Source organism: Arvicola amphibius, chromosome 13 (assembly GCF_903992535.2).
Source record: "Arvicola amphibius chromosome 13, mArvAmp1.2, whole genome shotgun sequence".
Taxonomy (NCBI): Eukaryota; Metazoa; Chordata; class Mammalia; order Rodentia; family Cricetidae; genus Arvicola; species Arvicola amphibius.
Window position 1 is genome coordinate 57,609,093 of NC_052059.1, and position 24,974 is coordinate 57,634,066.

General features: G+C 45.5%; 1 protein-coding gene across 1 annotated transcript; it reads right to left on the reverse strand.

Moving 5' to 3' along the window:
- Positions 1-619: 619 nt before the first annotated feature.
- Positions 620-24,017, reverse strand: Atp12a (ATPase H+/K+ transporting non-gastric alpha2 subunit). Its single transcript, XM_038310193.1, has 22 exons — positions 23,859-24,017; positions 21,583-21,642; positions 19,879-20,079; positions 18,958-19,071; positions 17,904-18,038; positions 17,663-17,780; positions 17,158-17,426; positions 15,940-16,138; positions 15,690-15,799; positions 13,864-13,998; positions 10,963-11,155; positions 8,809-8,984; positions 8,013-8,149; positions 4,965-5,115; positions 3,757-3,925; positions 3,514-3,668; positions 2,466-2,589; positions 2,141-2,286; positions 1,599-1,732; positions 1,322-1,423; positions 814-905; positions 620-648 (listed from the first exon to the last, which is right to left on the reverse strand). Exons 1-22 carry the CDS (start codon positions 23,925-23,927, stop codon positions 620-622), a joined length of 3,018 nt encoding a protein of 1,005 aa, XP_038166121.1. The 5' UTR covers positions 23,928-24,017.
- Between the last annotated feature and the right edge of the window lie 957 nt (positions 24,018-24,974).

A 24,974-nucleotide genomic window follows, 5' to 3' on the forward strand; every position in this document is an offset into this window, starting at 1 on the left:
GATTTAAATTCCAGCAAGCAAAAAGTGTGTTGGGTAGATTTAGGAGGGTTTGTTAGGCCCCTATAAGGTTAAGAAAGTGAGGCCTAAGAAAAGTGGTGGTGGCGCATGCCTTGAACCCCAGCACTCAGGAGGCAGAGGCAGGTGGATGTCTGAGTTCGAGACCAGCCTGGTCTAGATAGTGAGTTCCAGGACAACCAGGGCTACACAGAGAAACCCTGTCTCAAAAAACAAAAAAAACAAAAAGAAAGACAAGAAAGTGAGACTTGAGGAATTATATCCTAGCTTAAGGCAGATCCAGCACACACCTTGACCATACAAAGTTATTTTACACAGTGAGTTTTATATACATATAAATACATTCTTCCCTGTGCTGCTATCTGAATTTCACATAATTTTAAAATAAGGAGGCAGACATAGAGACAAAAATTCTATATAAACAGTTAAATCTCAGCTTTAAAATACAAAACATAATGTATGCTTCATACAGTTTTCTGTAGGAGAGTCCCTCTTGTAGGGGATTTGATAGCGTTCACATTGTGCAGAAGCCTCCTAGGGAGTAGCCAGACATGAAGAAGAACATCTCTGACATGCCGCTGCGAGACCTGTGAGCGACATGGTCTCAATAATACATGTTCTTATCCCACCAGCCTGTGGAGGTAGAGAAGGGTAAATCAGAAATAGCCTGTGGGAGGCAGTGTACAAGCACTAGCAGTCATGGGGGTGCCCTTCATTGACCAGGAGCTTGCCCTGCACAGCTGGTCTGGTTTCCAGCTCAGCAAAACAAAAACGTAATTCATTTTCCTCAATACTCACTTCCAGGGTAGAGCCTGATGAAGAGTTTTCGCATCTCGTCATACACCCAAATCAAAATGGCGTGCGGCACAGCCACAAACCAGTACTGAGCCCTGGAAACCAAAGGAGGAAAGTGAGCCCTGGCTTGTCCAAGGAGATAACCCAGACCCTGGCCAATAGCGGAGGCAGGGGCGGGGGTTTTCTCTTAATTTTCCTTGCCTCACTAGAAATAGAAAATATGTTACATCACACAAGACAGGCCTTACTTAACCCAAGATAGGACTGCTGAAAGCAGCATTGGCCTTTGAGGAGGAGAGTGGCGATGGCCCAGTTAGGCCTGGAAAATGCCTTTCTTTTTCCTTTGGGAAATAGGAAGGTCAAGGGAATGGGTTTCCATAGCTTGTGGGTCCATTTAATCTCGTTGGGAAGATTGGAGGAAGAGCCCATGGGAACTCTTGCGTTTATTCAGATTGTGATAGCTCAGAGTAGAAGCTGGCATCCTACGCAATCCCACTGAAGGGCAACTCACCTGAGCATGGTGAAACTCAGGGCTGTGACACTCCCGAGACCGTAGGACAGGATCAGTGCCACAATGATCTGTGAGGCGATCCCCACCCAGATGACTTTATTTCTGGAAAACACATGGAAGCAAACAGATGTGGAATTTCCATGTCTGTGGTCATGCACCCAGAAGACGGTGCCACAGTCTACGTCAACACCTCATATAGTACAGATGTGGGCTGCTAGAGGGTCCTGAGAATCCCCACATGACAGATTCATTACCCCGAGGTCAGACATGGAGGTACCTGAAGAGCCCCTGCTGGAAGATGGAATTCCTCCGGGTTTTCCTGATGATCAGATCTGCAATTTGTTGGATCATGATGGCAACAAAGAAAGCCGTATAACCTGTGTATTCTAGGTATTTTCTCTGATACCTTGTCTGTCAAGAGGTAGAGATGGATGAGACCATGAGAACCCTGCCAGAGGAAAACTGAAATCTGACCCTCTTTCCCTACTTCATCCAGATTCAGCGTAGACTGTCTCCTTGTGTTCAGAGAGACATTCTCTTTGAATAGACGGTAAGGGAAAGACACTAGCTTATGTTACCCATTGTGGGGGTTGGCTTGGTTACACTTCCACACCAACTGTCGAACTAATGCAAAGTGAGTTTGAGAGACGAGGTGTCTTCCCAAAGGACCCCATTGTCACCCAAGGTCTTCCAGACTTATTAACCAAGTAGCATCCAAGGCTGTCTCATCAAGACCATTCAGGGGAGTGGAGGTTCAATGACAGGATGGGTGGGGTGAGAAGAGAGGAGGGCCGGGTGGTGGAAGGACTCTTGACTCACCCATTCCTGCCCATAGCTGTCTTCCAAGTCATTTATATCATCTGTTTCCCAGGCTACCCTCAGGTTGATGAGAGAGGTGGGCCAAAAGCCCTGCTGTGCATACACAGTGAAATAGACGAGGAAAGCACCCAGGGCTTGCATGAGACCTGAAAAAGTCAAAGATCCAGATGTGAGTGCTGTGTTGGGCCCAGAGGGCCACCTTGTTCTCGTGTTCTTCTAAGCCGTCCTCCTCCCCTGCCTAGGACTGGAATGTATTATTTGGGGGGCTCTTGCATAAAGAGCCACGGGTAGGGGGATGGCCAACGATGATACACCCTCCTCATACCAATGTGCAGGTAAGAGTAGACAGCAAGCTGCTGGTTCACCAGTCTGTCTTTCTTTTTGTGGCGAGGTTTCCTGTTCATGATGTCACTCTCAGCTTTCTCATAGGCCAAGGCAATGGAGGGAATCTAGAGAAGGAGAGACCCCATGAAACGGAACTCTGGAAGGAGAGTGACAGTGAGCAAGGGGGGACCAGAGGTGGGAGCAAATGAGTGGGGAATGGGGGTGCATCCAGGGTGCAGATAACAAGGGTGCATTGCCTGCATGGGATTTACAAGCCTCCATCTTTAAAAAAATCAGTCTGTGTTTTGGGGCTGAGGGTGTGGTCAGTGGCACCATGATGCTAACTAGAGGCACAAGCGAGGTCCTGGGTTAAAAAAAATGTCTATCTGCTTTTTTAAACCACCTGGCAATTCTAAATAAGAGCCCGTCATAACATAAAATGTCGTCCTTCCCCTTTGGCATGTGTCCAGACCACAGAGCAATGTGGCAGAATAGTGGTGCTCTCACAGGTCCTCCAAACAACAGCAAAAACCAAGTCCACTATTTCATTGTGTGTTTAGTGAGGCCCTTCCAGTTCACTGACTTCTAACTTAGCATGGGGTGACTGTGGGCTGTCACCTCAAGGTACTTCCTCATCCCCAGAGTATTATTGTGTGATTGCTTCTCCAAACCATAGGAGTTGAATCCGATGAAGGCATATCCTTTGAGAGAGCCAAAACCATATCTTTAAAAGAAAAAAAAAATCAGTACTGGAGATCAAGCCCACTGAGCTCAATCCCTAGCCCTGATTCTTATCTTAAAAGTCTTATTCTGGAGTGAAATAATTTCATTTCCAAACACTTGACAGATATCTCTAGTCTATTGCTGGGAAGCATGGTCTGTGGACCCACAGAATAAGTGTCACGTGGAAGCTCACTAAAGATGGAAAAATGGCCCCATGGTACAGACGTATGAGAAGCATTGATTTTGTCCATCATGTGGCTCTTGGAGGCAACAGGTATGATCTTTATATCCCTGGGGTTATTACCAGATCTTTTAGTGCCACTTACAATGTCTGTGCCCAGGTCGATGAATAGGATCGTAATGGTGCCAATGGGCAGGGGAAGCCCAGCAACGATGTAGATCAAAAAGGGGCAGAGCTCAGCGATGTTCTTGGTCAGGGTATAGGCAATGGTTTTCTTCAGGTTGTCAAAGATCAGGCGACCTAGGGAAGATGTGTCTCTTTATAGGACTTGCTGCTAAGTCCCCCAGGAAACCCGGCTATCAGGAGGGCACCCTGAAACCTTACTCACCTTCCTCCACCCCTGTGACTATAGACGCAAAGTTGTCATCTAGCAAGACCATGTCCGCTGCATTTTTAGCTGCGTCAGAACCTGCTATGCCCATAGCAATCCCGATGTCTGCCTTCTTGAGGGCTGGAGAGTCATTCACGCCATCACCTGTCACAGCTACAACGGCATCCTGTGGGGACCCGGTGAGAAAACAGGAATGAGACAAGTGGGGAGACCACGGGTCCACCAGGAAGCCTCTTGTCTTGAGGCTGGAGAACTACTGGAGCCAAAATGAAGGTCTTTTGGGAAAGGAAAGATAAAGACGGACAATCTTAGAAGCTCTGACACAGACTATGCAAATGAAAAAATTAAAACAAAAACTCCAGCTCACATTCCCAAACAAAAAGAGGTGTTTCACAGGGTCAGCCGTACATATTGATGGGTTCTGGATGTACAGATCCAACCACCCAAATTTAGAAAAATTTTGGAAAACAAAACCAAACCGACTGTGGTGGCATATGCTTGCTTATGCTTACAGTGCATGAAAAGTCGAGGCAGGAAGATTGTGAGTTTGAAGCCAGCCTGGGATACACAGGGAAATCTTGTCTCAGTAAACATAAGGAGAGAAAAAGAGAGAGAGAGAGAGAGAGAGAGAGAGAGAGAGAGAGAGAGAGAGAGAGAGAGAGAGAAAATGGGAAATATTGCTAAAAGAAAATTGCCTGTATAGTGAACATGCACAGATTTTCTTGACATTAATTCCTCCAAGCAATCTGGACTATCTGGTGTTTATGCAGCACTGACTTTATACTAGGTACTATGAATCATCTGAAGATGATTTAAAATACATGGAATGTGAATACACTCTATACAAATATTAGATAATTTTATAAATACAACTCGAGCAATGGTGTGTTTTGTACTTGTAGGAGTTCCAGAAACTAATTCCCCATAGTTATGAAGGAACGACCATTTCTTACATCTCACTTCCTTTGTTACATATATTTACATTTAGAAATCTCTCTGTATCTGTATTCTACCACAGTGGCAAGAGCTTGAATGGCTTCTCCATCAGAGCCCATGTTCTTGTGATATAGTAAAGAAAGACAGAGACTGCATGGCTCTGGGGTGATCTCAGAGGTGAAAAGAACGCCAGTCCTCCCAATATCTGCTCCGCACTTCCCGTGGGTAGCCAGGCCTTTCCAATCATCAGAGAGCTGCTGCTGACACACCTGCCTCTGGCAGCCCTCCACGATGATCAACTTCTGCTGGGGCGATGTCCGGGCGAATACGATTTCCTGGTAGTTGGTTAAAAGGTCATCCAGTTGTTCTGGGGTCATGTCCTTCAGTTCCATGCCCGTCACCACAGCGGCTTTTGCTTCTCTAGGAAGGCCAGAAGAGACAGGGTGAAACCAAAGGCCAGTTCTGTGCACGGTTTCTGTTTTTCAAAGTATTGTAGAGGCTAAAACAGGAGACCATTTCCTATTATTCTATAATAATGGGAATAAAATGTCAACTAGCCTTTTCCTTCTAGAAATGGGTAAGAAATGGTGATTCCCTGGGGCAATGCTTTACTACACAAGGAAGAGCAGAAAATCGCCTCTTTGGAATGAGTGCAGAGCTCAGAGATAAAAAGCTTGCTGAAGTATTCACTAAGCCCTGGGTCTGGTTGCCAGCAACACAGAACAAACTCACACAAACCCTGTTCTTATGTTCTGGTGTCTAGACTCCCCTTATGCCTATACACATAGATAAGGTGCCTTTTTGTCGTTTCGGGTTTATAGAAGCCCACTGTGTACAGTGTGCTAAGTTGGGAGAATAGTTTACTGAAGTCTTGGAGCACAACCATTACCCACTGACTATAAAAATAAGGCTCTTGGGCCGTGGTTCACAACCTTCCTAATGCTGAAACCCTTTAATACAGTTCCTCATGTTGTGGTAACCGCCCCCCTCAACTGTTACTTCATAACTCTAATTTTGCTACTGCTATGAATGATAACGTAAATATCTGTATTTTCTGGTGGCCTTAGGTGACCCCTGTGAAAGGGGCGTTCAAGCCCCAAAGGGGTTTCAACCCCCCGTTTGAGAATTGTTGCTCTGGGGACTCTTGATTATACAGATAAAATGTGCTACTCCTCTGATGAACTCTTCATCAGAGTCCTAGCTAGTCCCTAAGCAGACCCCAGGATCCCTATTGGCTTGCCAATAAGGCCAAGTGCAGCCTTAAAGGTCAAATGTGGCAGACAAGGTCAAGTGAAGTTTGAGCTGCTGACCTTCCTAGTGTCTTGGGTTCTCCTCTCCCACCCAGTGGCCTCTTTGGGTTCTGAGGCGCTAATGCTTCCACTACCTTAAGGTCTCTATGCTTGTCTCCCTTCCAAGGAATGGGCGTTTCTCACTTGTGTGTCCCTTAACTAATAATTCATGTTTTAGCCTTCGAATCTCAGCTTACGTAAGGTAGAAACAAAACATTGCATGCCTTATTTTGTTTTTTTGTTTTTTTTTTTTTTTTTTTGGTTTTTCAAGACAGGGTTTCTCTGCAGCTTTTTTAGAGCCTGTCCTGGAACTAACTCTTGTAGACCAGGCTGGCCTTGAACTCACAGAGATCCACCTGCCTCTGCCTCCCGAGTGCTGGGATTAAAGGCGTGCGCCACCACCGCCCGGCGCCTTATTTGTTTTTATGTCTTGTAAGTTTGCAGTTTTTCATATTTGTTTTTCTTGTTGATATCAAATACTAGAATTCTAGCTCTTTGGTAGCACAAATTGAACTCAACATTAAAGAAGTTGAAAGAGGATGTGTGGGGTGGATCTGGGAGGAGGTGGGGAGAAGGGGGAGCAAATATGCTCAAAATACATTGTATGCACATTCTCAAAGAACTAATGAAAATGTATTTTCAAAAAGCGTATCAAGGCAAGATAAGAAGGAAAGGTATTTCCTTCCTTACAGCTGCTCGAATGTGTGGCTATGGAGCCAGAGCTGACGAAGCGGATAAATAAAAATATTGACAAAAAGTGTGCACTTGTGCTGGGGATGTCACGTGGCTTTGTGACAGAGCACTAGTCTGGGTTTGACAAAGTAAACTAACAAACCAAATAAATAAATAATCCATTTCCCTCCTGGTCAGTGTGGTGACTGCCATAAAAATGTCGGCCTCTTACTGACTGTTCTAAACAAATAAATGGGCCCCATCCCAGTTTTGGCAGAGGGTGTTTATTTATACAAAGGAGTGATGGCAAGGCTTGGTTTTGGGCAATTGTTGCTGTGCCCAGAGGCTGTCACTGTTGTACCCTACCTAGTAATTATTATCACCTGGCAGCTATGTGTTCCTGCCAGGCCTAAGTGCTTAGGTAATCTAGGTCTTTGTTCTTTCCTTTCTCCCTGGATGCATGAAAGATGGTCCAACTGGTGACGTTTTATTTGACCCACCACTCTGAAGTCTTTGACTCATTATGTCATTCCAGGTCTAGGCAGCTCCTTCCCTGTGTGTCTCCTCATTAAACCATTCTCCATGTCCCTCCTTCGCAGATGGAAAGTTTCTCACTGGTGGGACAGTGTTCTAGTGTCTGGCATAAAGTCTGGCATATAGCTTGAAGGCAACAACTAAGTGTTGAAAGAATTAATAGGTAAGTGAATATGTGAATGCATGAGCAGAAGACAGACATGATTGACAGAATAAAGCTTCCATTCTGACAAGTAGAAAAGCAGAGTATGTTTGCATGGCTACATGTTATGAAGTCAACTGAATATGCAAACAAATACCTAAGATGTGTAAAACCAGGATTCTCAATATCCTTAATCCTACAGCTGGATCAATAGCAAGTGATTTCATCTGCTCTTTGTTTTTCTCTTCTAAGCTGAGGCATGAAGTTTGCAGATCTCTGTCCTGTGCTGTACAATAGTTTTAGTCAATGATGCAGGACCCATAAGATCGTCTTGCCTAGTGATGCTATCCTAATTTCTTTGGACACACTCTTGTATATTCAGCAACAATAAAATTACACTTTATCTAGGACATAGCTTATTGTTAAGCTATACCCAGCTTTACTTCACTGAATTTTGAAATACCAGACCAGGATAGCAATGCAGTGCTTGTCATGAACCAGATACTCAATAAAATTTTCAACTAACAAATGAATGTAAATTATAAATCTAGCCAACATAGTTCTAGTCTGAGAGGGCATTAGTCAAAAGGGTAATTTGATCCCACTAGCAAAACTCTTTAGAGTCAGCAGGGCCCCGTTGGTAAGAACTTGACGTTCTGCTCCATTGGTTCTGTGGTTACCTTTTGTTGACTTGCTCCACAGGAATACTGCGGTGTTTTGCGATGTCTTCCACTGTCTCGTTGTTGGCTGATATGATTCCTACGCTCTTGGCAATGGCTTTGGCTGTGATAGGATGATCACCTGTAACCATAATAACCTAGGACACAGAACACAGAAACCCGTGGGTAATGGCTTTGCTGGCTAAGTAGGGGTTATAGATCAATATTTACTAAGATACTGCCTACTCTCAAAGGACCTAGAGAGTGCTGTGGTTTTGCTCATGGGAAATTCTGGATCTCAGACGCCACTGTTTCTGAAGAAGGCACTGGTCCTGTCTGGACTCCCTTTTGTCCTGGCTTCTTTCATATCCCCCCCCCCCAGAAGAAGCCGTCCCCTTTGTTATAATTTCTTTTGTAAAAGGGTCTATAGGTGTCTCCTAGAGACAGTCTCTTGCTGCTTTAACAGTCTTTCTTAATGCTAACACAGTAATAAAATTCATGTTTAACTTCCATATCATGAAGACAAATGGATTATGGAAAATAAAGTATTAAAACCTATTATTATCTATCCTAGTCCAGAATAATATAAGGTCTAATTCACAGCACTGGCAAGTTCTTCTCTCTGTAGGTACTGTGTTGGTTCATCCCACACAGACACTGTTTTGCTTTTTGAGGACAGTTACCGAGGTCTTAGCAGAGTGAAGGAAGAGGTCCAAGTTGAGAATTACGATGTTCGCTTGAAGAGAGCTAAAGACTCCCATGGTGATTTTCTTAGAAAGAGATATAATATATAGATAGCGAGGAAAAGAACACTCACCTTGATCCCTGCACTCCGACACTTGGTGACTGCATCTGGGACAGTGGACCGAGGGGGATCGATCATGGACAGAAGCCCCACAAAGCAGAGGTTGGAAGTGGGAAAGTTTATGGTGTCTACATCAAATGGGTAGGTTTGGGGAAACTCATCTGCTGGCAGGTAGAGGTGGCAGAAACCTGGAAGGGGCAATCACGTTGGAGTTAGTGAAACCAGGGTTAAGTGTGACAGAGGATGAAGAGTTGGGGTTGTTGTTGTGTGGTTTGGTGGTGGAGGACATGTTTAGCATGTGTGAGAGGCTAGGTCTGAGCCGAAAGCAGGAAGGAGATAACATGATGATACACACTCAGTCCTTTACTATTTTACCAATATATAGTGTGTACCAACAGTTGTTTAATCCCTTCAATTCCATAATGCATGTTTTTAGAGAAAGACCTACTTCACCCAGTTCCATCCAAAAGTAATGTCCTGTGTGCCTGTCAGGTGTTCTATGCTGTGCTCTAGAGATGTAACAACCAAGATAAGTCCAGTGAGACATGCTTTACTTCTGAAGATGTCTCTGGTTAGTGGTGAGACTAACAACTGAAGACATTAAACATGATACGGACCGCAGCATAGAGCTGCTCGTCAGAACAGAGCATGGTGTTTTCTAAGGAACGAAGGCTGGAGTGAGGAAACCATTTCAGGAAAATAAACAAGCACACGGAAAGAAACAACCCTGGGTCTTTGGGGGAGTGGTAGAAAATTCAGCCCTAATTAAGCTAAGACTAGGAGTAACCGGGTAGAGCCATCCTTTTCTCTGGGGTGGAGGTCAAAAGCATTCCTGCGTTTGATAGAACTCCCAGATCATGTGACTTGCATCTGTTTTTACAGCAAATAATCATCACCATGGCTCACTGCTTACTACATCTCACTAACCAGGCCTAGAGGTCAAACAGGAAGTTCCTAGAGCGACTCTGGCCAGTTGGGGGCCAATCTTTCTTTGAAAAGATTGCCTGGTGCTGTGGGTTATGTAGGGTGGGTTTAAATCGTTAGCATCTCATTTACACATTTTATCTACTGTACAAACTCAAATATCCTGTGGAAACACACATTCTACAGATTCCGAAGCAAGTGGCAAGCACTTTTATGGTGTTTAATGAACCTTATCATCAACCCTGGGCAGTGAATTCATGGTTCTGCAATTCTGAATAGGTGCCATTCAGTCAACCCGTGCTTCTGATAGTGGAACACACTGCCCATCATACCGCTTCAGTAGTGGAATTGCTAAAGTTCCTTCCACCTCCAATATTTCCTGTCTCAGTTCCTTTGTTACCTTTCCCCTACTCGTAAACTGAGATAAGTAAACATTCCTGAAGTCACCATTCCCTTCTAAGGAGTTGCTGGGTCTTATCTGCTGGTTCACAAAGCGCCATCACCTGACCCTTCTTCATGCTCCCACCACCTTGCTTGTATCCAATACCTACCCTTCCCTTGTTCTGTGAAATGAAAGCAGCCACCTTTTAAGGAGCCCAGTGTCTTCTCCTCTTGCTGCCTCCAGCAAGGATGACCCACAACCAACCCTGGCTGTGACTGACCAGCTCACAGTTGTGGCAAAACTTTCAGTACTCCCCCTAACCGTAAGACAAAACTCCAGGTCCTCAGCACATATTTAAGAACTCTGTGATGGCCCCAATCTCTCTCCCTAATTCTGTTTCCTGCACCTCCTCCCTCTCATCCATCCTACAGCACTGCGTAGACCACTGGCTTCACTGTGTGCATAAAGATATTCCTTTCTTCCTCCTCTTAGCCTTTTGCAGTTGTCTCACGTGGATTCTTTCCCTTCCTTCTACCCAAATACTGCAACTCAAGGCCCAATTTAAAATGTGACTTCTCTAAAGTCCCTGACTATGTCTGGAATGAACCCCATTCCTCCCAGTGAAATCTTACAGCAATCTTTTACACGCTTCTCTCTTATTTTTGTGTTTTTCTTTTTTCCTCACTGCTGGGGATTGAACCCAGGACCTCACACAGGTTAGGCAAATGCAGCACCACTGAACTACACTCCAGCCCCTCATATGCTTTATATGATCCTTGTGTTGCCATGGCTACTCTGCTGGTTAATGGGAGATCTTCATGCCTCTCAGGAGATGAACACAGATGTTCTGCCATGCTTACCCAACACACGCTCGCCTAGGCCTCCCAGCTCCATGTAGGCTGTGTGGAAGGCATCGGCAGAGCCCTTGTCCAGCGGCTGCTCCCGGCCGTTGATCATGATGGTGCTGCACTTCTCTAAGATCCTCTCAGGGGCTCCCTTCATCACCATGAGGAAGCGCTTGTCGTTAGGGTCCTCTGTCTCGTGTATGGAGAGCTGGGAGGGCATGGATTGGGCCAGTTAGATATGGCATCTTTGCCGTGGTTCTTCCAATTAGCAATGGGACAGGCAGGGAAAACATTTTCATTCTTTCAGTTTGCCCTCAGAGGGTAAAAGAAGAGGAAGACTCATGGCACCCCCAGAATGGCCATCCTTTGTAACTAATTAAAACGCTAACACCTAGATTTGGGTGACACAGGGGCATGCTGAGCTGGAACTCACACTGGGCTCAGCTTTCATTTCAAGCAGACACTAGCCCTTTAAGGCCCTTTGAGGAGGCCAGATGCACCCCTTGGCCCAACAACTGATGGACAGAGGTATTGTGAGAGTTCTCATCTCACCTCTCCCTGCTAGTGGTGAGCAGCCATCTTTTGTATGTGCATACACATATGTATATGTCTGGGTGCATATGTGTGTTCAGGTGTACATACCTATGTGTGTGTGTGTGTGTATAAAAGGTAGAGAACAAACTTGGGTCTTGTTCCTTGGTGCCATCCACCTTGTTTTTTGAGGGTCACTCACTGACTTGGAGTTTGCCCATTGGCCAGACTGGTTGGCCAGTAAATTCCAGAGATTTGTCTGACTCTGCTTCCCCAACCCAGCTTTTGCATATGAGTTCTGTAATCAAACTCAGGTTCTTGTGTTTGCCAGGCAAGCGCTTTGCTCACTGAGACATCTCCCCAGCCTTGAGCAGTCACTTGCAGATGCTGAGCTGCTAAGGCCAGGAGGAATTCCTGTGCCTCTCTGTCTCAGGATGGGTCTAGCTTTACTCTCTGGACATAAGGGAAAATGGTGGAAATTCGAAGAGGAAGAAGGCACTATTGCAAGCAGCCTTTAGAAACCAGTGATGCATCAGAGTTCACAAGTCTAACACAAATATTCTTGATCCAGCAAGCCTACTTCTAGAATCAGCCTGTTAAGATAATCATCCTAATAAAATATGTATAGATCATCATATATAATAATCAAATGGTTAAATCTGCACTTTATGTGGGTACCACCTACAGTCAAACAGACAGACAGACACAACCGACCCTACCTCAGCACACAAAATAATTTCAGAGAGACTTGGTGTCTGTCTATCTATCTATCTATCTATCTATCTATCTATCTATCTATCTATCTATCTATCTATCATGCTGGGAATTAAACCCAGGCTTTGGGCAAGCACTCTACCATTGAGTCAGATACTCAAGGACAGGAAGATTTTGAAATCTTTTTGGAGAAAATAAGATATAAAGAAAATTGCCACAACTTTGGGATTAGCAGTTGATTCCAAATCAATAGTTGCTAGACACTGAGTTATCAGAAATGTATATTTTTTTTAAAAAAGATAGAAAATAGGTTTGCCACTTTCCTTTTTTTTTTTTTCCAGTGACCAAGAAAAGACATAAAGCCAACCAATTAACCAGCAGAACTCAACCCAACTCAATCTAACCAAACCAAGGAGCTTCCTGTTATTACTATTATCACTTCAGTTTTTGGACAGTAGGGGCTGAGCTCAGTGGCAGAACTTGCCTAACACATGTGAGACATCCACCCCCCCCCCCACACACACACCACAGTTCAATCCCCAGAACCACAAAGAAAAGCTCTAGAGCCAGGTGTGGTGGCACATATCCTGCTCACACAATGATGACATCATCTAGCATGACTACACTTTATTATTACTCAAAGTCAAAGCCATACCCCTCAGCTCAGCATGGGATTCTGTAGGAAATCCCACTGTGCAGGCAACTTGTTGGCCTGAATTGAAGAGGATAGACATGATTGATTACTGGCCATTGATGTAGTGGTTCAAGGCCACTAGGCAATGATGGCCATGTTCTTCCTGAGCAGTGGGCAGAAAAGAGGACCCTAGCAATGAAAAAAGAGCAGGAATAAAACCCTAAATAAAATAAAACATTTGACTGGTCCTCAGAAGGGCTTGTCTTCTTCCAGGGCAGTCTCAGGCAAGCTTGCTTCATGTGGCCTGTTTGACATTTATGAATCTGTGCAGTAGACTCTGTAGATTCTAGAGACTGTCAAAACTGGCTGGTGCCACGTAAACACCGTGAGACTGTGATCTCAACACATCCCAAGTGTTCTATTCCTACTCCATAAATCGGATTCACTGGTCCTACCTTATAGATTAGTTATAAGGGTTAAATTAGATAAAGTAAATAAAGTATTTGATTTATTTAGTTGGTTCTTAGGTCCTTAGGAGATTGGCTCCAGTGCCCAAGAATATTAAAATAGAAGGTGTTCCTCATACCCAATATATTACAAGACATAGTGTTTACACAGGATGTAAGCACACTTTCCCACAATCCTTAAAGAATCTCTAGACGACTTCTACTTCTAATATGACATCAGTGCTATGTATTCAGAGAGTGCTCTGAGCCTCTCGCTCCCTCTCTCTGTGTGGGCTTGCATGTAGGACACATGGACTATTCTTAGGAACAGTAGACCTTAAGAAGCTCTTTGCCTTTGTTTCTCTACCCTACTTCAAGGTTGGCTTTCTATCTTTTCTTGGTTATTAAAAGACGAGGAAGAGGAGGAGGACAACGACAACGACAACACTGGCCAACCTGACCTGAGTTGACCAGATGCTCATATACCTCGCACTCTGCCAAGGTCTTTTGAACTCAGGGATGGTCTGGAATACAACGGATTGTGTTGTTCTTGTGACAAACAAATATTGCCAGTTGGGAAGGAAAACTCACCTGAAATTTGTTGGTAGAATTAAAGGGAATTTCGGCTACTTTGTGGTTCCTTTTTCTGATGTCCATCACGTCACCCAAAACAACCTCTGAGAACTTTAGAAGAGCAGTTTCAGAGGCGTCTCCGACCACAGTTCTCTGGGGATCAAAAGACAGAAACGTTTGCAGCTCATCACCTAGAACTTTGGAGACTATTTTTTTTTTGTTTTTTTTTCTTCGAGACAGGGTTTCCCTGTAGTTTCTAGAGCCTGTCCTGGAACTAGCTCTTGTAGACCAGGCTGGCCTCGAACTCAGAGATCAGCCTGCCTCTGCCTCCCGAGTGCTGGGATTAAAGGAGTGCACCACCACCGCCCGGCTTGGAGACTATTTTTAAAAAATTGATTTTATTGAGCTCTACATTTTTCTCTGCTCCCCTCCCTGCCTCTCCCCTCCCCTTCAACCCTCTTTCAAGGTCCCCACGCTCCCAATTTACTCAGATCTTGTCTTTTTCTACTTCCCATGTAGATTAGGTCCATGTATGTCTCTCTTAGTGTCCTCATTGTTGTCTAATTTCTCTGGGATTGTGATTTGTAGGCCGATTTTCTTTATTTTATGTTTAAAAATAACTTATGAGTGAGTACATATGATAATTGTCTTTCTGGGTCTGGGTTACCTCACTCAATATATTGTTTTCTAGCTCCATCCATTTGCCTGCTAATTTTAAGATGTCGTTATTTTTCTCTGTTGTATAGTACTCCATTGTGTAAATGTACCACATTTTCCTTATCCATTCTTCGGTCGAGGGGCATTTAGGTTGTTTCTAGGTTCTGGCTATGACAAACAATGCTGCTATGAACATAGTTGAGCACATGCCCTTGTTGCATGATTGAGCATCCTTTGGATATATACCCAAAAGTGGTATTGCTGGGTCTTGAGGAAGGTTGTTTCCTAATTTTCTGAGGAATCACCACACTGACAACCAAAGGGGCTGTACCAGCTTGCCCTCCCACCAGCAATGCGGGAGTGTTCCCTTTACCCCACAACCTCTCCAGCATAAGTTGTCATCAGTGCTTTTGATCTTGGCCATTCTTACAGGTGTAAGATGGAATCTCATTGTTGTTTTGATTTGCATTTTTGAGACTGTTTTTGATGAACCAACTTGCGTGTAGCACACCAACCAATAGGGGTTGAGCAGTGGAAGAGACAAGGTCACAGGACTCTCAGTGACTGAGCCAGGACCATGGTAAGAACACAGACCAATGGTGCCACCTACAGGCACTAGGGAAGTCTGCGCTAATGGGAGCTCTAGGGAATGGGGGCTTCCTGAGCTATGGCCTAGGTGAATAGGAGACAGATAGATGATGGGAAGAAAAGTCTTTCTAGAAAGCAGATTGCCATAAGTGGAAGTACAGGTGTGTATGGCAAGATATGGGGGTTCCTGAAACACTGTCTGTGGTCAAGATTCAAGTACCAGAAAACAGGAACTCACAGAGAAAAACCAAGCAAAGCTAGGTGATCAATCAGTGTTTAAGGAAAATTGGTGGCAAATGAAAAGAATGGAGGGGAAGGATAAAAAGCTCGGAGGCCAGTGAGGGGTGGCTTGGCAATTGAGATGTGAGGTACTGATGATCATAGAAGCATGAGGTTGTGTGTATTTCAATCCAAGAATGGGAGGCCTTTGTGGTTCATTAGATAGAAGAAAAATCAAGATAATTTCCCAAACCTTTGGCCCAAAGACAAGCAGAATGACTATGTCAACAGAACCATTTTGACATCCTATTGACTGGAAGCCAGGCTGGACACAGTGGAGAGTGACCAACGTGTCTTTATAATGATGGCGATAGCTTTACCTTCATGATGGGGACACTTTCCTGGCCTGGCCTGAACTCCGCTCGGTTACACAGTGTTATTATTTTGGACAAAGAAGCCCACGTCCCAGAACTTTGGTCAAAGGCTTGTCCTAGAACAGAAAAAGAACAGTGGTTAGTGTGGGTGCTGGGCCTGCCCTGGCCGAGTCACATCCTTCATTTAAGACCAGAGACTCAGCCAGCCCTTTGGCTCGGTTCCTGTCTTTGGGCTAGAAGGCCCCACAAAACTCACTTGTTTGGTTTTCGCTTGTATCTGCCACAAAGATCTGATTGTCAAACCACAAATGAGCCACAGTCATTCTGTTCTGCGTCAGGGTCCCCGTCTTGTCTGAACAGATGATGGAAGTGGAGCCGAGGGTCTCCACTGCCTCCAGGTTCTTGACCAGGCAGTTCTTCTTAGCCATTCTCTTTGCTGTCAGTGACAGGGTGACCTGGCAAGATGGGGAGAAAGATACCTTGAGGACAATCAGTTTGAACTCTGGTACCTGGGACTGACTTTTGGGAGAGAGCAGGATACAGTTAGACCAGAGGCGATATTACAATGATAAGAAGTCTGGATTAGTGAGTTGAAAGCCACCCCAAAGCTCTATTAACTATAATCTTAAAAAAGATTAACTATAGAACACTTCGTCTCTTCTTTGAAGAAAGTGCTCCAGAAGTCCGCAGGCAGCTAAGACAGGCCGTGGAGCTATGGTTGGAATTCACACAACTCAAAAGAGAGCTCAGATAGCTGGGGTGTGGTAAATTGCTTGCCTAGCATTCAGGAGGTGCTGGGTTCAATCTTCAGAACCCCAAAACAAAGCAAAACAAAACCAGGGAGTGAGACCTGGAACTCAACAGCATTCTTCTCCTGTCTTTGGCCTGGACAGTGCTCGGCCGTCACTCGTGTCGTTACATGACTAGCATGTGAGCCCCCTGCCCTACCCCACGGGCCTGCACAGCAGCTTGGGGAGGAGGGAGCTTCTGTCTAGGACTGAATTAGATGGACCTGGGTAAAAGAAGGCAGGAGAGCCATGGCTTAGTTTGAGGCTAGGTAAGGAAGGAGTTAATGCCTTCATAAAGAGAAGGTATGGAGAGAGGGGGTTTTAGAAAATAAATCAGAGGAATGTATTGCTTCCAGAAATTCTATAAACGGGGGTTAAAAGCTCATCTTCTCTAGACGTTAAGGGGGTGAAACAACCTATGTGAATTAAGCTAGATCTGAAAATTTAGTTTCAAGGACAATGTATCCAGATATTAGAAACAGTACAATTTTTTTAAATGAAATCATCTATTCAGAATGTCCTATGGTAGTCTCTGGTGTGTGTGTGTGTGTGTGTGTGTGTGTGTGTGTGTGCGCTGCTCTGTAGATGGGAGAAGGAGTGGCTCTGCAGCCACAGCTGTAGGTGCCAAGAGTGTGGGGGTGGGGTGGGGTGCTGGCCATGCAGGCTACCTAGCAGCATAAACTCACGGTGACAGTGGCCAGGAGGCCCTCGGGTACATTGGCCACAATGATGCTGATGAGGAAGATGATGGCGTCAAGGACATAGTACTTCATGCACACGGCGATGATGAAGAAAATGACGCCAATGGACACAGCCACGCCTGCCACGATATGGACGAAGTGCTCGATCTCAATTGCAATGGGAGTCTTCTCACTTCCAACACCGGAAGCCAAGGAGGCTATGCGACCAATGATGGTGCGGTCGCCTGTGTTGATGACAATGCCAGTTGCCGTGCCTACAGGGAAAGAAAACATTTCGCTCCAGGCTTTCTGCTCACAGCCCTCTCTGGTGGCCTGCACAGTGAGCCAGCACACAACAACGCAAGGGTTACCATTGGTTCTCTGGTCCCCTCAATTCTGAATTTCTTCTGGGAAAAGCTTTACAGCAAGGGACTGGAGAGACGAAAAACCTGGGCCCCAGAGAGAGTTGATGCAAGTGAGACAAGCATCCCCGAGAGCCAACTGGCCTTACCTTCCAGGCACGTTGTGGAATAGAAGCCTATGTTCTTTGTTTCCAAGGGATTTTCATGGGTAAACTCAGTGGAACGAGCCTGGGGCTCAGATTCCCCAGTGAGAGAGGAATTATCTACCTGAAAGAAAGTTCAAAAGTAATTCAAAATCAGCTATGTGAACCCCTACTTTTTCCTTAGTGGGGAGAGAGTGCCTGCTACCTCCCAGCAGGCTCCTTGAGGAAGATGCTCCTGGATACTCACTTTGCATCCTTGGGAAAACACTAGTCTGATGTCTGCAGGGATCTGGTCTCCTCCTTTAATCTCCACTACATCCCCCACCACCAGCTGCTCTGCAGGAATGATCTTCTTTTCTGAATCTCGGATGACAAGAGCTTGCTGTGGAAGGAAGTCATGGCAGCCTAAGCCCCTGGGGAGCACACTTGCCTTTCCACCGTCTGCACCTACGAAACCCCAGAGTGACAGCCTCGGGACCCCTGGCTGTCAGAGTGGTGAGGCTAAAAACTGAAGACTGATTCACATGGGGGTGTCAAGAACTAATTTTTTTCGAGGTCTGTAGTTAGAACCAGAAAAGTCTACCGTTGCCTGGCAGATATGAGATGGGGAAATTATTTATTTATTTAATATTTATTGGTGTTGGGTCCCCTGGAACTGGAGTTACAGACAGTTGTGAACTGCCATGTGGGTGCTGGGAATTAAACCTGGATCCTCTGGAAGAGTGGTCAGTGCTCTGCACCACTGAGCCATAACTCTAGTCCCCTGAGATGGGGGAACTTTAATGAGGGAGTACCCTGCTTCTTTCTTGGTGCTACAGGAAGCATCTCTTGTATCCAGAATCTTCCCTTCTATCTGGTGGTTCTGTCATCTGGGGCCAAAGAGGTTTCCTAGCTATAGATACAATGGTTCCTGGGAGGAGAAAGGGGCACTTGGTTCCCACAGGAACATTTAGGGCAACAAGCTCTGAAAGCGAAATACAGTCACAAATAGAGTAGATTGGATGGATCTCCTTGACTGTCAGTGAGCAATATTCAAGAACCATCTGAGTGACTGTCCAAAGTGGTTCAGAACACATACATTGTACAATGACTAATGTTCTGTCCTGCTTTTCCCTGGACGGAGCATTTCCCTCGATCTCGCTTTAGCCCTGTGACCCCCTCAACCCTGTGATGAACTAGGATTCAGAGACATTATTCAGAAGTAATTTGCCCAAGATATGACAGATAGCAAGGAGTGGGGCCAGGGCTGCCTCCTTACCCAGAATTCAGGGAGAGACCAGAGCTGGGAGGCTCCTACTCACCTGGGGGATCATCTTACTAAAGCTGGCCATGATGTTGGTGCTTTTGGCTTCTTGATAATAAGCAAAAATCCCCGTTAAAATAACAACCAGGATAAGTATGGCGCCCAAGTAGACCTGGGTGGGGAGGAGAGGTAGCAGTCAGAGAAACAGATAGGGGTAGCAATCTCTAACCCAACAACCCCTACGCTGAAACAGTCTAGTCTGACTACCAATGTGACACCAAAGTGCAAAAGTCCTGCCTGATCTCATGTGACCAGTCACAAATACAGAGCTGCTAAAAGCAATACCAAGAATTACCCGCAGCCAATAAAGATGGGACATTTATATGAAGGAAACAAATTTTGTGTTAACATTAAGATATCTTGTTTTGTACAGATACACATCCAAGCCCCCACCCCAATCTGAGATCTAACACTTCTTGTCACTCATGTTCCCTGGCAATCGATCACTCTTTGCTCTTGTGCCCAGCCTGGGGACCATGGATGTGCCCTCCAAAGCTGAGCCTATGTGGTATTTAACATCAATGACCTCCTACAACACCTAGCTTTTGGCAGCTGGTTTCTTTCTCTTAGCAAGGTATCAGCCAGATCAGTTCTGTGGTATGAGCCAGTATAACTGCCCTCCATGGGAAAAGGAGAGAGATTAGCTTTGAGGAAAGAGAGTTCCAGAAATACTTCATTATTGCCCCGCTCCATTATAGAATAGGCGTTTTGTCTGTATTCTAAAATTCACACTTATATCATCAGAAAATGAAATATCATTTGTTTCACAGCTCGGAGAATTCCTGATTTCCCTTTGTTCACCACTGCCTGATGGGTGGTAGAATAGCTTTAGCCTAGCACTGTGCTCATTGAGAGCCTTGCTTAGTGCTTAGTGACTGCTTCTCCTTGTAACAAAGTGGAGCCCAGGATGGTTGCTTACACTGTCAAGGGATGCAGAATCACTGACATACTGGATCACATATGCGATCCAACACAAGATGGCACCTATCCACAGAAGGATGGAGAAACCCCCGACCATCTGCTTGAGGAACTTGATAATCTCTGGAGTTTGCTTGGGAGGTGTAAGGGCATTGGGCCCATCCCGAGCCAGGAGTTCTGTAGCTTTGATGCTGGAGAGACCCTGAAAAAGCCAAGAAAAACACATAGAGAAACAAACAGTTGGTCTTCATGTTTTGTCAACTGCCCAGGGCCCTCTCCCAATTCCCACTTAAAAAATTTTTTTTTGGACAAAGATTACTTTTGTTTTTATTGGTGGGGTACCATGTGTTATTTAATCTGTATACATTTCAAAATATTTAAATCAGGTTAAACATCTGTCTCCAATAAATATTTCATATTTTGGAAACTGTGCTGGGGCTTACACTCAGATCTTGGAAAGTCTTCTACATCTTAGCCAACCCTCTTTTTACTTTTTATTTTGTGACACTGACCTATAACCCATACTGACCTTGAACTTGCAATCCTGCCTCAGCCTCCCAAGTGCTTTGAAACACACATGTGCCATTGTACCCGCACAAACTCTCTATCTTAGACCATATCATGTGCATATCTTTTCTTCCTAATTATGTGTAAGCTAGAGGCAATCTCTCTTTTTTTTTGTTAATTTTGGAGTCTGCTCTAGGATCTAATGCTTTCGCTAGGTAGTGGCTTAAATATTTGTTGCAAAGCTGGATGCTGAGCTACTAACTCATCATTGCCTTTCACCTTGCCTCTTTTTTCCAGAACTCCTTTTTTCAGTAACCATTGAAAATTTACAAGGCAATTCTAGAGATATTTCTAATATTACAGCCAGCCTTCTGCTCTCACAGATTCTGTCAATGATAGGATTACCTACCTATTCTCATTGCCAGTTCAGTGTGAACCACATAGTAAGGTTTTTTTTTTTTTCTTGTTTTCATTTGAACTAATGAAACCCTGTCAAGGAGTTCAAACTTGGGCTAGAGAGATAGTTCAGTGGTTAAAATCACGTGTTGCTCTTTCAGAGGACCTGGGCTAGCACCCCTGTGGTGATACACAACCATCTCTAACAGTTCCAAGGGACCTAATGCCCTCCTCTGGCCTCTGCAGGTACTGCATGTAAGTGGTGTACATATGCAGTAAAAACACTCACAAAATATAAATAATAAATAAATGCTTTTTAAAAAGAGGCTTAAACTTTTGAAATCAAACTTGAATTTGAATTCATAGAAGGAAGCAATATTGTGTAGTGAGGAATTTGTAAAGTCCCATGGGTGTGCAGTGTGCTCTGGTACCTTGGGCTCTGAGATGGAGGCTCTGGGTCCTTTCTAGCAATGGCCTCCCCAGCCACCAATAAAAAAAGTTACATGCACCATTTTACTTCATAAGCGGCTTCTGGCTATAACTTTGAGGAAGGTAATGTATCGTTCTGGGGACCACAGCTCCTTTGTTCTATGCCTGGGCATCAAGCTCAGTGAAAGGACCTGGTTGGGGCCTTGGGTCAGACACGCCAGCTCCAGCAGCCTGAGTTGCTTATCTCAAGATCCAGAAAATGGACAGTTTCACAGGTGTGGCTCTAAGTCACCCACAGCCTACGCAAGCCAGCTTTCTTCCTCATATAGTCAGGATGCTTGTCCCCCAGACGATCGGTCCCCTGATGACTTACCCGAATGATGTTTGTACTGTATTTCTGTTCCAGTTCTGTATTACTGAGTCTGTGGTCATCCTGGAATTCACAGAAGGAAAGGGAGTAAATGGCCTCATTCCAAAAGACTCCACCCCAACTTTGACCCACTTTGAAAGCTTTGGAAGTAGCACAGACAGAAAGGGCCAAGAAGGTTGGTGAGAAGCAGAGAAGGCTGTGCAGGGAGTAGAGGTTCCGGTGCAGGAGACCCTTGTCTTGAATCCCTGTCCTCCACCCCTGTGAGCACATACTGCACTTGCCATTGACACTCAGGCCCTGTCCTTGGTTTCTTTGAGCAATGCAATGACCTCATGCAAGCCCTGGCATCCTCATCTTGTATCTATGAGATCGTTGGATGCTTCACTCAGAGCTCGATGCTAAGACTGGCTGAAGGTGATTGGCAAGCCCAAAGTACCCATGGGATGAGATCAGGAAGGAAGGGAGAGTAGAGTCAGGCTGTGACCATAGATGCTCTCAGTGCTCCTAAGAATTGGGGTGGCACAGGCTCTTCATTCAGAAGGGTTAGTTCCAAGGCTCTATTTTGCCACAGAGATCAAGGTTCAATGGCATCCAAGCATCATGTCACAAACTGCAGGACTTTTGCAAGAAGCTTGAGAGAGTGGAGGGAGGACAAGAGGCTCCTTTTTTACAACAAAGCAGAAAAAAAAAATGGGCTAATAGCGTGGGAATGATTTTTCTATACAGTATTGAAAGTACTCCAAGAAAAAATTCCCATCATAATTATAGGGGGAGAGCTGAGCATGATGTCTGATGCCTGGAATCTCAGGACTTAGGAGGCCCGCACAAGAGTATTGCAAGCTCAAGGCCAGCTGGGCCACATATCAAGTACCAGGTCAATCTGAACCTCACAGCAAGATCCTGTCTCCAAAGAGAATATAGTTAGATATAAACAAAAATTTAAAATTAGCAGGCTTATGAGAGAATAGAGGTATAGTGAAGCAGCAATCTTAAGGCATGTTTTAAATGCTAGAGACACACAGGACATAATAATTCTTTTTTGTGTGTTCTCTAGCACTGCTCTTGGCCCTGACCTATTTCACTTAATCCTCTCCACAACCCCAACAGATAGGCATCCTCCCCTTACCTCTTTAATCAGGTCTCAGAATGTAGCCCTATCTGGCCTCGAACTCACGATCCCTTCACCTTAGCCTTCTAAGTGCTAGGGTTAAAGGTGAGTGGAAATAGGAGAATGGATATCAGTCACATTGAGACTTAAACTTAGGCCAGTCCAACGTCTGAGCTGTCTATCACGCTACACACACACGACAGCCTAGCAGCACGCTGTTAAATGTTTCACAAGCTCCCCAGGAAAGTTAAACAGCTCCAGTTTGTAAGATTTGTAGATTGCTCATGAGGCTCTCACCATGCCAAGTTTCTGAGTAGGGAACAATAGGCAGCCTAGCCTGAAGGAGCTAGTTACATCAGTCCAATGGTAGCCCAGCAAGCACTGGGCTATGAGGTCTGCCTACAGACTGCAGGGATAATCTAGCTGAATCTCAGACTCTCTTTAGCTTTCCTGAAAGGGTATCTTAACATTCACATCCAGGGCAGCTTGTAAGAGGTCAGGTTTAATAACCCAAAGTCCTTCCTTCAGAGAGACTTACTTAAAATACATAGCTCATTTTCCCCTCACAGACCTTGCAAACTAGTTCCCATTTTATATGGGGAGAGTGGGGACAGGGGTGGTTTCCATGGAGCTAGCTTGTTTGTGCCCAGTTACAGCTCATTCCTAGAAAAGGACTTAGATTGAGCCTGGTCAGGTCCAGTATTTCTACCCCTGGAGCTGTTTTTCCAGGAACACATAAAGCCTCACAAGGCCTATGGCTTCGGTTTTCCATCTTTGGAGGCTGTAACTCAAATACTTTTACTTGCCCACGGAAGACTGGCACATAGGTATTTATATCTCAAGAAAGCAGCTGAGAAGGAGAGGGATGGTTTCTGCCTCTTGGACTTAACAACAGAGGCTTTAGCTCCCTGTCCTGTCTGGGACGGCCTCCAACCAGAGCACAGGCATTTGGCAACAAGGATGAGTGGTGACCGGAGGACACAGGAGGACAGGACAGGAGGAGGAAAGATATTATCACACTCTTGACAACAAACAAACAAGGAAGTTGGAAGCCTTCCAGTGTATCCCAAGCTATCGAGGCCCAGTTTTTCTTTATCAGAGAGAGGGAGGTTATAGAGACAAGTTCTCAGTGGCAGGGGACACCAGGCCCTTTCGCCGTCGGGGGACTGACCAGATCAAGCTCTTTCTTAAGCTCTTCTTTCTCATGACCCTTATTGGGTTCTGAGTCCTTGTTCTTCATCTCCTTGAATTTCTTGTCATCTCCCTGGTCTGTCTGATTGACATCTTTAGTTCCATTGAGCTCCACAGAATAAATTTCTAATGTTTTCTGGAAGAGAAACAGAGGTGCAACATTAGCCCCAGATAGGCTTCCTTGAGTAGGTGCCAAGTGGCTCCCAGAGGGTGAGGAGATGCCCAGATGGAAGAAGAATGCTGCCCCCCCCCCCACTCCCCGACTTGGAGAAGAAGTGGAGGATCGTGGGAAGTCTCCCCCCCCCCCCCCCCCCCCGTTCCAAAAATATTTCCCTTCCTCTCTGTGGAGACGCGTGGCTTGATTGGCACAGCCCTGGCAGTATCTTTTCAAGGATCCTTTCTCTGGGATGAGGCAGATGGAAAAGTTAGCCAGTTTCCCTGGCACCTTGTGGGTCATTCCCAGATGGGTCGCACCAGATGGGTCGTCTCTTTTTCTTAAGGGAGGGGTGTAGTTCCAAACAGACTCATTGTAAGCATGGCTTTTCAGAGCACCTTGCATCCAACAGAATCCTAGCGTCATCTCGAAACCCGAGCTTTCAGAGCAGGTGCTGTGTGGCTGGCTTGACAGCCCTGGGGACCCTTCCTACACATCTACACTAACTTCTATACACTGCCAGCACTAATTACCATATATATTCTTGATGGCTGGGAGTGAGTTCAGTGTTAAGATTGCCCACCCCCTATTGTCCTGAGACCCGGCATTTCTTTTTTTTTCCCCAGCGCTTCCCGATGGTCTCCTAAGGTCCCCACTAGAAGTGGAAGCTGCACGCACCCTGCGCATTCTGTGGCTGGTAGTCCAACCCGCTGGCAGATGGATATGAGGGCACGGGATGCGGGCGTGCTGCGGTGAGCCGGGCTGGATTGAAGACGCGCGTTGCCTTAGTGGTACTCCAGGCAGTGATGCACAGAGATGGTCCCGATCTGGAGGTGGTGGGGGGCCGCGGCGTCGTCACAGGCCCTGGTTCCTGAGAGGCGCCGGTGACAAAGTTGGCCTTGCAGAGGCAGGCGCCGACCTGGACCCGGACCTTGCATGCAC

Bases quoted from the DNA above. Each gene is read 5' to 3' on its own strand.
- Atp12a (XM_038310193.1), bottom strand. From the start codon at position 23,927: ATGAAGAACAAGGACTCAGAACCCAATAAGGGTCATGAGAAAGAAGAG. The intron at 21,643-23,858 runs GTCAGTCCCCCG...TGTGAATTCCAG, and splicing joins TTAAGAAAGAGCTTGATCTG to GATGACCACAGACTCAGTAA. The intron at 3,669-3,756 runs GTGAGTAAGGTT...CATCTTCCCTAG, and splicing joins AGTCACAGGGGTGGAGGAAG to GTCGCCTGATCTTTGACAAC.